This window comes from Mastomys coucha, unplaced genomic scaffold, assembly GCF_008632895.1.
Source record: "Mastomys coucha isolate ucsf_1 unplaced genomic scaffold, UCSF_Mcou_1 pScaffold20, whole genome shotgun sequence".
Lineage (NCBI taxonomy): Eukaryota > Metazoa > Chordata > Mammalia > Rodentia > Muridae > Mastomys > Mastomys coucha.
The window spans coordinates 62,960,580-62,974,323 of NW_022196903.1; the positions used below are offsets into that span (position 1 = coordinate 62,960,580).

A 13,744-nucleotide genomic window follows, 5' to 3' on the forward strand; every position below is an offset into this window, starting at 1 on the left:
TTGAATTCCTGATCTTTCCAAGACTTTTATCATGAAGGGATGTTGGATTTTGTCAAATGCTTTCTCCTGGGAGTTCTTTATTTGGTCTTTGCATTGCTTAGAAATCAGAATAACGATTGCCTCATAAAATGATTTGGGATATGTTCCTTCTATTTCCATTTTGTGGAATAATTTGAAAAGTATTAACCTTAATCCTCCTTGAAAATTTGATAAAATTCTTCACTTCATCTTGACTTATTATTTTTTCATGGCAGGAAAAATGTTGGTTGAGTTTTACTTATTGCTTCTATTACTCTGGTGATTATGTTTGCTTAATTGCTTATCTGTCTGCATTTAAATTTGGTATATCATATCTACCCATAAAACTAACCACTGTCTTTATATTTTCTTTTTTATTTACTTTTTATTAAATATTTTCTATATTTACATATGAAATGATATTTCCTTTACCAGTTTCCCCTCCGGAAAAAAAAAAAACCTGTTCCCTTTCACCTCCCCCTGCTCACCAACCCACACTATCCCACATCATAGCCCTGGAATTCCCATACACTGGGGCATAAAATCTTCACAGGATGGAGGGTCTATCCTCCCATTGATGAATGACTAGACCATCCTCTACTACATATGCAGATGGAGCTATGAATCCCATCATGTATGTACTCTTTGGTTGGTAGTTTAGTCCCTGGGAGCTCTGAGGATACTAGTTAGTTCATATTGTTGTTTGTCCTAAGAGGTTGTAAACTCTACAGCTCCTTGGTTCTTTTCTCTAGCTCCTTCATTGGGGACTCTGTGCTCAGTCCAATGGATGGCTGTGAGCCTCTACTTCTGTATTAGTCAGGTACTGTCAAAGCCTCTCAGGAGACAGCTATATCAGGCTCCTGTCAGCCAGCTCTTGCTGGCATCCACAATAGTGTCTGGGTTTGGTGATAGTATATGGAAAGTATTCCCAGGTGGAGCAGTGACTGGATTGTCCTTACTTCAGTTTTGGCTCCATAGCTTGTCTCTGCAACTCCTTCCATGGGTATTTTGTTCCCCCTCCTAAGAAGGAATGAAGTATCCACACTATGTTTTTCCTTCATCTTGAATTTCTTATGGTTTGTGGATTGTATCTTGGACATTCTGAGATTCTGGGCTAATATCCAAGTATTAGTGAGTGCCTACCATGTGTCTTCTTTTGTCATTGAATTACCTCATTCAGGATGATATTCCCCAGATAAATGTATTTCCCTAAGAATTTCATAAGTTCATTGTTTTTTTTTTTGTTTTGTTTTTTGTTTTTTTTCGAGACAGGGTTTCTCTGTATAGCCCTGGCTCTCCTGGAACTCACTCTGTAGACCAGGCTGGCCTTGAACTCAGAAATCCACCTGCCTCTGCCTCCCAAGTGCTGGGATTAAAGGCGTGCGCCACCACTGCCCGGCAAGTTCATTGTTTTTAATACTGAGTAATAGTCCATTGTGTAAATGTACCACATTGTCTGTACCTGTTCCACTGTTGAGTGGCATCTGGGTTCTCTCTAGCTTCTGGCTATTATAAATAAGGCTGCTATGAACATAGTGGAGCATGTGTCCTTATTACATGTTGGAGCATCTTCTGGGTATATGCCCAGGAGTGGTATAGCTGGGTCCTCAGGTAATACTATGTCCAATTTTCGGAGGAACTTCCAAATTGATTTCCAGCATGGTTGTACCAGCTTGCAATCCCATCAGCAATGAAAGAGTGTTCCTCCTTCTCCACAACCTTGCCAGCATCTGCTGTCCCCTGAGTTTTTGATCTTAGTCATTCTGACTGGTGTGAGGTGGAATCTCATGGTTGTTTTGGTTTGCATTTCCCTGATGACTAAGGATGTTGAACATTTCTTTAGGTGCTTCTCAGCCATTTGGTATTCCTTAACTGAGAATTATTTTTTAGCTCTGTACCCTATTTTTCGTAGGGTAATTTGATTCTCTGGAGTCTAACTTCTTGAGTTCTTGGTATATATTGGATATTAGCCCTCTATCAGATGCAGAATTGGTAAAGATCTTTTCCCAATCTGTTGGTTGCTATTTTGTCCCATTAACAATGTCCTTTGCCTTTTAAAAACTTTGTAATTTTATGAGGTCCCATTTGTAAATTCTTGATGTTAGAGCATAAGCTATTGGTGTTCTGTTCAGGAAATTTTCCCCTGTGCCCAAGTGCTCCAGTCTCTTCCCCACTTTCTTTTCTATTAGTTTCAATGTATCTTGTTTTATGTGGAGGTCCTTGATCCACTTGGCCTTGAGCTTTGTACAAGGAGATAGGAATTAATCAATTTGCATTCTTCTACATGCTAGCTGCCAGTTAAGCCATCACCATTTGTTGAAAATACTGTCTTTTTTCCACTGGATGGTTTTAGCTCCTTTGTCAAAGATCAAATGACCATAGTTGCATGGGTTCATTTCTGGGTCTTCAATTCTACTCCATTGATCCACCTTCCTGTCACTGTACCACACGATGCAGTTTTTATCTCTATTGCTTTGTAGTATAGCTTAAGATCAGGGATGATGATTCCAGCAGAGGTTCTTTATTGTTGAGAATAGTTTACCCTATCCTAGGTTTTTTGTTCCAGATGAATTTGCAAATCTCTCTTTCCATGTCTGTGAAGAATTGAGTTGGAATTTTGATGAAGATTGGATTGAATCTGGATTGTTTTCTGCAAGATGGCAATTTTTACTGTATTAATCCTGCCATTTCATGAGCATGGGAGATCTTTCCATCTTCTAAGATCTTCTTCAATTTCTTTCTTCATAGACTTGAAATTCTTGTTATACAGATCTTTTACTTGCTTAGAGTCATGCTGAGATATTTTATATTACTTATGACAGTTGTAAATGGTGTTGTTTCCCTAATTTCTTTCTTTGTTTAACCTTTGTGTAGAGAAAGGTTACCAATTTGCCTGAGTTAATTTTATGTCCAGCTATTTTGCTGAAGCTGTTTATTAGGTTTAGGAGTTCTCTGGTGGAATTTTTGGGGTCACTTAAGTATACTATCATATCATTAGAAATTAGTGATAATTTGAATTCTTCCTTTCCAGTTCGTATCCCTTTGATCTCCTTTTGTTGTCTAATTGCTCTGGCTAGGATTTCAACTACCATATTGAATAAGTAGGAAGACAAGGGGCAGCCTTTTCTTGTCCCTGATTTTTGTGGGATAGCTTTAAATTTCTCTCCATTTAGTTTGATGTTGTCTACTGGTTTGCTCTCTATTGCTTTTACTATGTTTACGTATGGGCCTTGAATTCCTGATCTTTCCAAGACTTTTATCATGAAGGGGTTTTGGATTTTGTCTAATGTTTTCTCTGCATCTAATGAGATGATTATATGGGTTTTTTGAGTATTTTTATTTTGTGAATTACATTTATGGATTTCCATATATTGACCATCCCGGCCTCCCTGGGATTAAGCCTACTTCATCAGGACAGATGTTCGTTTTGATGTGTTCTTGGATTCGGTTTGAAAGAATTTTATTGAGTATTTTTGGATTGGTATTCATAAAGGAAATTGGTCTGAAGTTTTCAGGACAAAAATAAAGTCATGCATACACACATGTATGTACACATTCACACAAACATGCATATATTTGGCTGGGCCAACCTACCTGTTTCAACTATTTTACAACTACACATGCATAGTTACATATATTCACATATTTACATATGTACATATAGACAAACATGTGTATATATACACATATAAACATATATATATATACAAAAACACACATATGCACATATACACATATAAACATACATATATAATATGTATATATTTACATATATGTTTGATTGATAGAGCAGAGCCACAATAACCATATTTATTTTCTAACTCAGCCTTTATATATCTTCTTACACAAAAGTCCTATATAAAATTCTCTCATAGATAAAATGTTACACAAAAGGGGAATGACAGAAGGATGTTGGTAGCAAGTTCAAAACAGTGCATTATTCCATATGTACATATATATATGCCCACTATAAGTTCAAAGCAACTAATTCATATGACCTTGCTCTAACTGAGTGCACACCTATGGTCTCATCATTGGACCTGACTTAGAATGAATACTTTTTTTTTAAATCACAGACCTGTCCTAAACATTTTTTTCTTCTTAATGCAATTTAGGGAAGTTCAGGGTATTCCCCATTATGCTGCATTTACTTACAATATTATGATGAGTGGGCACATCTTATTCTTGATTCTAACTTATTATATCTTTATGGTAAAGCCATATGTTTAAACGTGCTTCTTAAAATAATTTTAATCAAATCAACATGTATATTGTCATTAATTCATCTAAACAGCATTATTATATGAAAGTATACCTTCATACTGATCTGCAGGGTATTTGTCCATATGGTGGGCTGAGGTCCAGGAAACATTCAGCTATGTAATAGTGTCAGGAAAGGTATATCAACAATGTGTATCAGTCCTGGGACAAAGACATTGGTGTCCATGACTCTCAAAATGCAACTCTATGAACCATGCAAAATAGTAGGGCCTTTCCAGAAAAACACTTCTTCCAGGGCTCTGTCAATACACAAAAAACATTAAATATCATAACATCTGTGTGGACCCATTTTAGTCACTATGCTATGGCTGAATATACTAGACATACATCTTCAAATTCATTGCTATATATTTGTCCCCTCCCCTTACTTATATCCTCTGTCCTATACCCACTCAGGGAAAGTGTATTCTCCTTGAAGCTAGCAAAGATTTGGTGGCAGTAGGATATGGCATAGAGCTTTGAATCTTAAAGAATCAAATAAGCATTGATTTGATTTTGATGATCTAGTTTTGAAAATGGTGGATTATATAAACAGTTGTGGAGCAGCCTCACCTCAATAATTCAGTCTGTCTCAACAACTGCAGCTATCCCACGATAGACTAGAGATGCACTTCATTTCTACAAAATTAAATATTTAATCTTGATGGTGGTTTAAACAACTTCATATTCACTGTGTGCTTTCTACAATTTAAGACCCAGTCATTTAACACAAAGACTCAGAAGTGCAATGGAGATCACAAGCTATTTTCATTGTGACTATTATCTTATTTGCAATACACCCTGAAGTCTTTTGAATAAAACTGAACTACAGAAAAACAACTTAAGCAGAAGTTTTTCTATAGTTCATTGGGAAATGATTTCCTAAATTATATCCTTCCTGCTTCACCATATTCTTGTGATTTAGACCCCAGCTTTGCCATCATTATGCTAGATTAATAATCTTCCCTTTGCTGTTGTTTTTCTTCCCAATCCATCCCAAAGGAATCAAAGTATACTGTACTGCACAGGCCTGACTCTATGTCTAATTCACCTGCTGATTTTTGCCAAAATTTTGCTATTCTCTATACTCATCGTCTCATATCAATTCTCACTTAGTTTCTCAGGTCACTTAATACCTTCAGAATATCAACTCTTCTGCATTGTTGTTGGCTCTCACAACCCTGTGCATGACCCCAAAATCTGCTACAAAATGATTCCATAATGTACCCAATTCTGTGAGTTATCCTGACATAACATTAATGTAGATCTGATTTATGCTTTTCATACTGAGGGCAGAAAGTATATCTAAATGATAGCTCTAGCTTGTAATAATGGTTTTTATGCCCAATGACAACAATCTAATCAATATTTAATGTACTAACCTTCACTGGATATACCATGATATTTCAGAAGATCACTGAAAACAAGGTCTAAAATTACAAGACTCCTGTCAGGAATAGAAAAATTCAATCTTTAATGTAGTTACTTGGAAGCAGTAAGAGTTTACTCAGAGAGACAAAGAATGTTTGTTTTTATTTGTAATTTGATTATCAGAAATCAAAAGTAAATACATCTATCTCATCTCTGTCACTCACAGTATTCTCTCTGGCTCTGTGTCTCCTATTTGAAGATGAAGATTTAAGATATTAACTACAAACATTAGGTCCACTCCTTCCTGCCTGCTACCATGCTTCCCACCCTTCCTGGACTAATCCTCAGGAACTCAGAGCAACCAATTAAATTCTTTTCTTTCTTTCTTTCTTTCTTTCTTTCTTTCTTTCTTTCTTTATTTATTTATTTATTTATTTTGATAAATTGCATTGGCTACAATGTCTTATTGTACCAGTAGAAAAGAAGCTATTAAATATCTGGTAATTAAGGTATGATCCATAGAAACAGAGAAGGCAGTCATAGAGGAAAAACTGACTGGAGTAAAATGGATCTCCCAGTGAGTTAAAAATAGAACAATTTTTGTGTTTCACCCTTACATTTTGTCTATAAACAGGAGCTCCCACAAGCTTAAACTCTCAGGTGGCTAATAGCACAAATGACATCCATATTATCTGTAGGACCATGAATATGCCAGACCCTTCCTACACCTCTTAAGATCACACAGATACCCTGGGTTGAGTTTCTATGTAACTATACTTCCTTGTGTACCAGGGATAATATTAGCAATTATGAATTTTTTTCCAAAATTACAATATGTTTAAATTTGTTGAAAATAAAGTGAATGAGATCAAATTACCTAAATCAGATACAGGTTAAAGGACTCAATTTATATGTGTTTTCTCCCTCACCTCTCTGCAGATTGCTTACCTGCCTGTACCCTGGCAGCAATTCCTTAACTAAAATTAAGGAAGAGTGGCTTAAAAATAGTCCTTGAATTGGAGTTATCAAAAGCTAGACATCAAGTGAGTGTTGGTCCTTGATTCCAGATCTCCTAAAAGAACAGCCAATGTTCATCATCATTAAACTATTTACTCAGACTTCTTCCTCAGTATATTAATCCTATAAATACATAATTTTTTTCTGACCAAAATAAGTTAAGGAGTGTGAGAGTGTGTTTTGTGTGTGTGTGTGTGTGTGTGTGTGTGTGTGTGTTGACAACCATGTTACATGAATCCCTGCTATTACCAATATTCTGCTACACATAAATAGGTATTTTTAGTTTTTGTTTTTTCCTTTTTTTAACGAGTAATGTAAACTATCCCCTTGATTTGATAGTAGGCTTGGGGTCAAAACAGGGATTTAGGACATAGAAAATTTTCTCTGACTCCTATATAAAAACGTCATATTGATTTTTAACCCCTGGCAAAGAGAAACACTCTCAGCAGCTCAGCAGCTGGGGACATCCTAAGGACAGTTGGTCAGCCTGTGCTCTCACTTCTGCTTTCCTGGGTCATTACATCATGACCTGAATCACTGTGGGAAGAGTACTAGAATGATGTTGATAGTAATAACTTGCAACATCTTCAAGCTTCAGGCTGTTGATCTTCAGGGAAAACTCTGTGCCAGATCCATTCCCACTGACCCTAGATGAGACTCTATCTTCTAAGCTGGTTGCACTATAGTTCAGGATCTTAGGATATTTCCCTGTTTTTTGGTGATACCATGATAAATAATTGTACATATTCTCACTTGCTCGACATGTGATGGTGACAGTTTCTCTCACAGATGCAGCCAGGGAGGCTGGAACTGAGTCATCTGGATGTCACACCTGGCATCAGAGATTGGAAAACTGAAAACAAATTCCCACATGATTAATTCTCTCACAAGAGGATTTTCACTGAGAACCAAGCAGCACTGACTACACGAAGATAAATGAATTTGCAGTGCTGTCTTCCTTACCTGTAATCCACAGCAGCAGCAACCCCAGGATCTGAGTAGGCACACTCATGTCTGTGATCAGTGTGAGGCTGACTCCAGAACAGGGTGTGACCTGACTATGAAGAAGTCCTCATGTCAATGGGCTGTGCTTTGGGTACATGCAAATCATCAAAGGGTAGGCACAGTGTTAGGACTCATCAGGTCAGCAGCACATTACAGACCTGTGGTTCTCTTATGTCTCCAATTGAGATGCAGTACAGGTTTATTTGTATGGAATGTGTTAATCTTTGAACAACAAGGAATAGCAACTGTTTATAAGGTGCAATTATTTTGATTTCTATCATGTTCTGTGTAGACTTTCCATGTGACATTTTCCTCCTTTCGGGGTCTTTAGATATGTACTCTAGACTGTACATAACTGATTCTATTGTCCATTCAAGGTGAGTTGTCAATGTTATTATGACCAGCTTCTTCTGTTTTATTTTTTTTATTTCCCTTTGTGAGCCTGAATATTAGATTCAACATTTTCCCTTACATTTAATTATTCCAATCCCCACCTCCCAAAATTTGTCACTATTCTCTTTCTAATCCATTGACTCCATAAGTTCTATAAACATATGTATTTACACACACCCACATACATACACACACACAAAACACATACATACATGCATTCATAAATATCTCTTATAGACTCCACACATTACTTATATGAAGGTTTTCTGGGCTCATCTTTTCAACCTGGACAATTAATTGGTATGTTCCCTAAGGAGGAGCACCTCTTCTGTTGACAGCTTTACCTTCTCCCTAATATCCTTTGTAGATTTGAGGGCTCATGGGCTGTTGCCCATTTTGTTTATCACATTCATTGGTGTCTTTTTACTTTAACTCACATTTGAGTAGTTGTGTTGCCAACACTTCATACAGGTAGTTTTGTTTCTACTGGGATATACCACCTCACAGCAAACTCCCTGATCTACTGAATCTATCATTTTTCCACTTCATTTTCTTCAGTGTTTCCTGAGCTTTGGGTATGTGAGCCTTTGGCCTGAGGATTGTTACCCCTTCTTGTTCACAGTGATTCTTTAAAAAGTAACCAAGTAGTACAGGAAGTTGTGGTTTGTAAATAAAAACAGAATCTCACATAATTAACCCATCTTTTCAGGTAAACAATCTCACTTTACTTATTTATGATATCTCAGCTACTCAAGAATTGCTTCCATCAAGCCAGACAATGACATGGTTTTTCTCTACCCTTTACATATTACCACCCTTCCTAGATTCATGTGGGAATATATCTATATCCAATGTTTCTGTTAGTCTTCAGATTATGGTACCTGATTTCTTGCCACTTTTAACACAAGTTATTTTACTTAATGTGTATGAGTATTCTCCCAGAAATAATTATTCATGTCTTTAAATGCTCAATTTATTCCAAACTTGCATATGTTATAAATACCATATCTTTTCTAAATATTAAAAGGATATGTATGTTAGTCAAGTTTAGGACAGAAGGAATCAAGCTGTATAGTGAAAAAGCATGTAAAGAAGTAAAAGTAGAAGCTATACATGAGAAGTTATATTTATAGTAGTGTCCTGACATAGTGTGAGTTTCCATGAAAGGTTGAATGGGAAAGTTTTACATGTGCAGAGAAGCATTCTCTCAGAAATAAAGATTTTACAGGGTCAGACTCATATCCAGTCATGGCCTGAATATAATGATGGCCATAGGAGCATTGTCAGAAAGAAGAGTTAGGTGAATAGCTTAAGCAACTGACTGATCTGAAAAATTAATTAGGAGGGTGACTCTGAAGTATGTGGTCATAGATTTTCCATTCATTCAGACATATACCAAAGATGTATTTATGTGCAACAGACATTAAAAAGTCTACATCTAGTACTAATGTCTATTAATATTAATATATTTTGTGTAACAATACAATACCATTTATTATTATTAAGCAATAAAATCAAGCCAATGACCATACTCAATCAAAATGCTAATTTATTTTATAGTTTTATCAAAGTGTAGCACAGATACTCACACACATGCTAATTATATTTGCTATTATTTTTCTCTACATAGAGGCAGAAATAAATTCATTGCTTCCTAGCTTCTAGGTCAGGAATGCTGCTGGTGGACTGCAGAATCTGTTTGTGCTACACCTACCCATACCTGAGGAACTCAACAGAGAAGATTATCTCCTATTTTACTACCTGAAATGTTCTACTTATCTTGCAACACAACTGATTTATGGGTAGATTGATACAGTGCCTAGGTTATTTCTGGTGGCTTCTTCTATATTCACTAGCTTCATGAGACTGCATTTTCAGAATATTCTACAGTTATTATGAAATCCAAGACTTGATAAAATAGATAGAACTTGGTGAGTCATAGCTTTAAATAATATTTTTTCATATATTCAAAAAGTTCAGCCCTTTTTCATAATACTCAAAAAGGTCATTAAGCGGAGAGCCAAAGTGAGGATGCCTCAGTCCCACTTGGGAGGGAGAAGAAATCAATCACAAGGAGGGGAGAATGGGAGAGACCTAGAAAGGAAAGTGAACAGGGGATTAGGGAGAAGAGGAGAACATGATCTGATATTGATTTTTGGAAAATGATTGAAGCCCTGAGGTTCAGCAGAAATAATGGAAAGCAGAGAACCTTGAGAAGTAGGAAGTTGGTGCCACCCTCCAGAATATAACAGAGATCTGGGAGATAAGACACTCTCAGGACTCAAAAGGAGGGACCTTAGGTGAAATGCCCTACAGTGGGAAGAGGGAACTTGTAGAGTTCACCTCCTAGAAAAAAAGACAGGGCATCATGTGGAGGGACTGGGTTGCCATATAGGTAAAAAATTCTGATCCAGAATTGTTACTGTCTGAAAGAATTGTAGGGAAAAAAATGGAGAAGAGTCTGAGGAAAAGGAGATCTAGTGACAGGCCCAAACTGAGATCCAGCTCAAGGGGAGGCCCTAAGACCTGAAACTATTACTGAGCTAAACACCTAGCATGACCTCACTCTGAAAGACCCAACAAGCAGCTGAAAGATCAGATGCAGATGTTTGCACCAAACCAGTGGACAGAAGTTGCTGACCCTTGGGATTGAATTGAGGGAAGGATAATAGAAGCTGAGGAGAAAGGCTATCCTGTAGGACGACCAGCAGTCTCAATTAATCTAGATTCCCCCAATATCTCTCAAACACTGGACCACCAAACATGCAAAATACACCAGCTGATACAAGGCCCCCAACACATACATCAGAGGACTGACAGGATTGGACTCAACAAGAGAAGTTGCACCTAACCCTCAAGATACTTGGGCTCCAGAGAGTGGGAAGGTCTGTTGTGGTAGGGGTGGGGCCATTCTCTTTGAAACAGTGGAGAGGAAGTGTGGGATTTGGAACAATCAGAGGGTTGACCTTGAGGGGGATAAAGATTGTACAGTAAAAATAAAGATTAAAGAATAAAATTTTTTAAAAAAACAGAAAACAATGTTGCAACAAAAAAGTGAAAAGAAAAGTGAAGGGAAAGGAGAAATGAAAGAAAAAGAAAGGAAAAAATGAAGAAAAGAGAAAGAAGGAAAGACAGAAAGAGAATGAAAGGAAGTAAGTTATGAATATGAACGAAGGAAAGAAGGAAGGAAGAAAGGAAGGAAGGAAGAGAAGTAAGGAAGGAAGGAAAAAAGGAAGGAAGGAAAGAAGGAAGGAAGAGAAAGAAGGAAGTGTGGGAGGGAGGAAAGGAGGTAAAAAGGAAGGGTGGGAGGGAGGAAAGGAGGAATGAAAGAAGGGTGGGAGGGAGGAAAGGAAGAAGGAGGAGAAAAGAAGGAAAGAAGGAAGGAAAAATGTTGAAAGAAAGTATTTACCAATTTAGCCATTAAAACAGGAAAATTGTATTTCCCCTTTGTCAGCTAAAATCTACACATGGAATTACCTTTCCTCCTGAAACAAAGGTCGGTACTTAGTAGCCATAAGAAATTTGTTTTATCATGGCACTTAGTTTTTACAGCTCTAACAATATACAATTATCACTGGGAGAAATTGTAGTGGGATTTTCTCCTAATTGATTAAATAATAAAGAAGAGAAGCCAATCACTAGGCAAGGAGGCGGGCCTTGCAGGTCAGAGAGAGGAAGATAGAAGAGAGGAGGAAGGGGCGTCTTTTTAGTTGTTGAAATCAAGACAGCAGAATATAAACCTGGGACTATTATCGGTGGTGGAATCCACCAGGATTCACCACTGGAAGATTTCTAACAGAATAGTTGGGGAATTTAGGACACTAAATTATGTGTCCAGCAACGGTGTTATCTGTTGATTCTAAACTAAGATTGTCTTGTGTATTCCATTTGTGTTGATTCAACTGAGCTCCAGGAAAAGGTTACCACAGCAGAGTGTGGATTTTCAAGAGTGTACCCCAGCTCACTGCAGCAATTTGGGAGTGTTGAGCAGGTTTGTTAACATCCAGCCACAGGGAGGACAGCTATTTTAGGTGTCTGGAGAGGTAGAGGCAGCGTTGGTGGACAGGCTTTGGCAAAATGGAAACATATGGTCCCAGTAACCTGGAAACAGGTAGGAATAGTAAGGCTGGGAGTAGAGACTGCTGGCCAGTGCCTAGCCAGCAATAGCATGGGTTGTTTTTATTTTAATATTGCACACTACAAGAAGTTATAGTTGTCTAAAAGCTTTATGTCTAAAGACTTGGACAATTTGCATAGAGACTTTCATACAATAGTAGGTTCACTATCTGATGATTTTGCAGAAGTCAAATTACTTATCTAGAGTGGAATCACCTAAGGATTTCCCAAGTCAATATTTGGATATAAGCTGGAGATACCTTTGTTCAGGTATTGTTTAGGCAGCTGCCATTAGACATCATGAATGCAGCTTCACAGATATTTCTAAGAGAGATATGAAGTACCCTGTGGGTACTACTGCAATCAAACAGCTGCCATTAGACATCATGAATGCAGCTTCACAGATATTTCTAAGAGAGATATGAAGCACCCTGTGGGTACTACTGCAATCACACCCTTGGTTACACTTCATTCACCTCTAGAGAAACTAGCTAGGCCCCAGGGAATTAAAGGGTTCTTGTTCTAGTCTGTAACACTGTGTGGATGGGTAACTAGTAAGCTGCTGGCAGTAATAAGTGGCAGCATCTTCAGCCTCCATGTTGCTGATTGTAAGAGAGTAAGAGGTCCCAGATCCACTGCCACTGAAGCGAGCTGGAACTCCAGAAGCCAGGTCGGAAGTCCTATAAATCCAGAGTTTGGGGGAGGTTCCTGACTTCTGTTGGTACCAGTACATGTTAACTACACTTGAGCTGGCACTGCAGGTGATAGTGACCTTCTCCCCTGGAGATGCAGCCATGGTTGTTGGAGACTGGCTGAGCACAATTTCTCCATTGCACACTATGACTATGGAAAATCAAACAGAGAGAAAGGGAGTGGGGCTTAGTAGACAGAGATACAAAAATAATTTCATACCATTCAATATTCAGATTAAAGAAAAAGGTTTCTTGTAGTTTATGGAACTTCCCCATGGAAAAGAATCTAGGTTTCTCCTACCCATCTGTACCTGTGACACTGATTAGCAGGAAGCTGATAATCTGCACATGAAAATCCATTGTGTTTTTAATCTTGGTCTCTGACTAATAATGCTCTTCCTATAAGTACATCTCTTTAAAACAACTTGAGAAATTTGTGGTTTCTGAGAATGAACTATGCAAATAGCAAGATGTAGTCTTCAGAGTTCTTAGCTTATAAACTCCTGTGATCTGTTAACAGAGGCAAACCTGGCTAATCCAGGACAATGTCTACTTATTTGTAGACACTACACACACAAGGAAGGAAATTTCTGTTTTTCTTTTACTCTTTTGTGGTACATATTTCTGTCATAATGTATTATTCATGTATTTCTCTGAAAACCAGCTTGATTTGATTCACTGAACAAGGGGTGTTCAATCGAGTAGCTTGAGGTATATTTTTCCTGTAATAAAGTTGGATCAAGGATGATTGTTCTCAAAGATGTACTCAAAGAGCCTTATCTGCTTCCTGTCTTCCTTGAAGCTGCTTGAACTTAAACTGGAAGTTCTGGAAGATGTACTCCTCTGAAACTCATCTGAGTAACTACCATCCT

The 13,744-nt window shown here is 37.6% G+C and overlaps 2 gene segments (V, D, J or C); both read right to left on the minus strand.

The window, feature by feature from the left end:
- The window catches only part of LOC116099887, a 10,495-nt gene extending 6,113 nt beyond the window's left edge, over positions 1-4,382 (minus strand). The window contains 1 exon segment of the V gene segment in view: positions 4,334-4,382. Within this exon segment, the coding sequence occupies positions 4,334-4,364 (31 nt within the window).
- An 8,285-nt stretch (positions 4,383-12,667) lies between these two features.
- On the minus strand, positions 12,668-13,306 carry LOC116099888. The segment is given in 2 exon segments: positions 12,668-13,023; positions 13,184-13,306. Coding segments are annotated over 2 exon segments (405 nt in total).
- Positions 13,307-13,744: the final 438 nt, after the last annotated feature.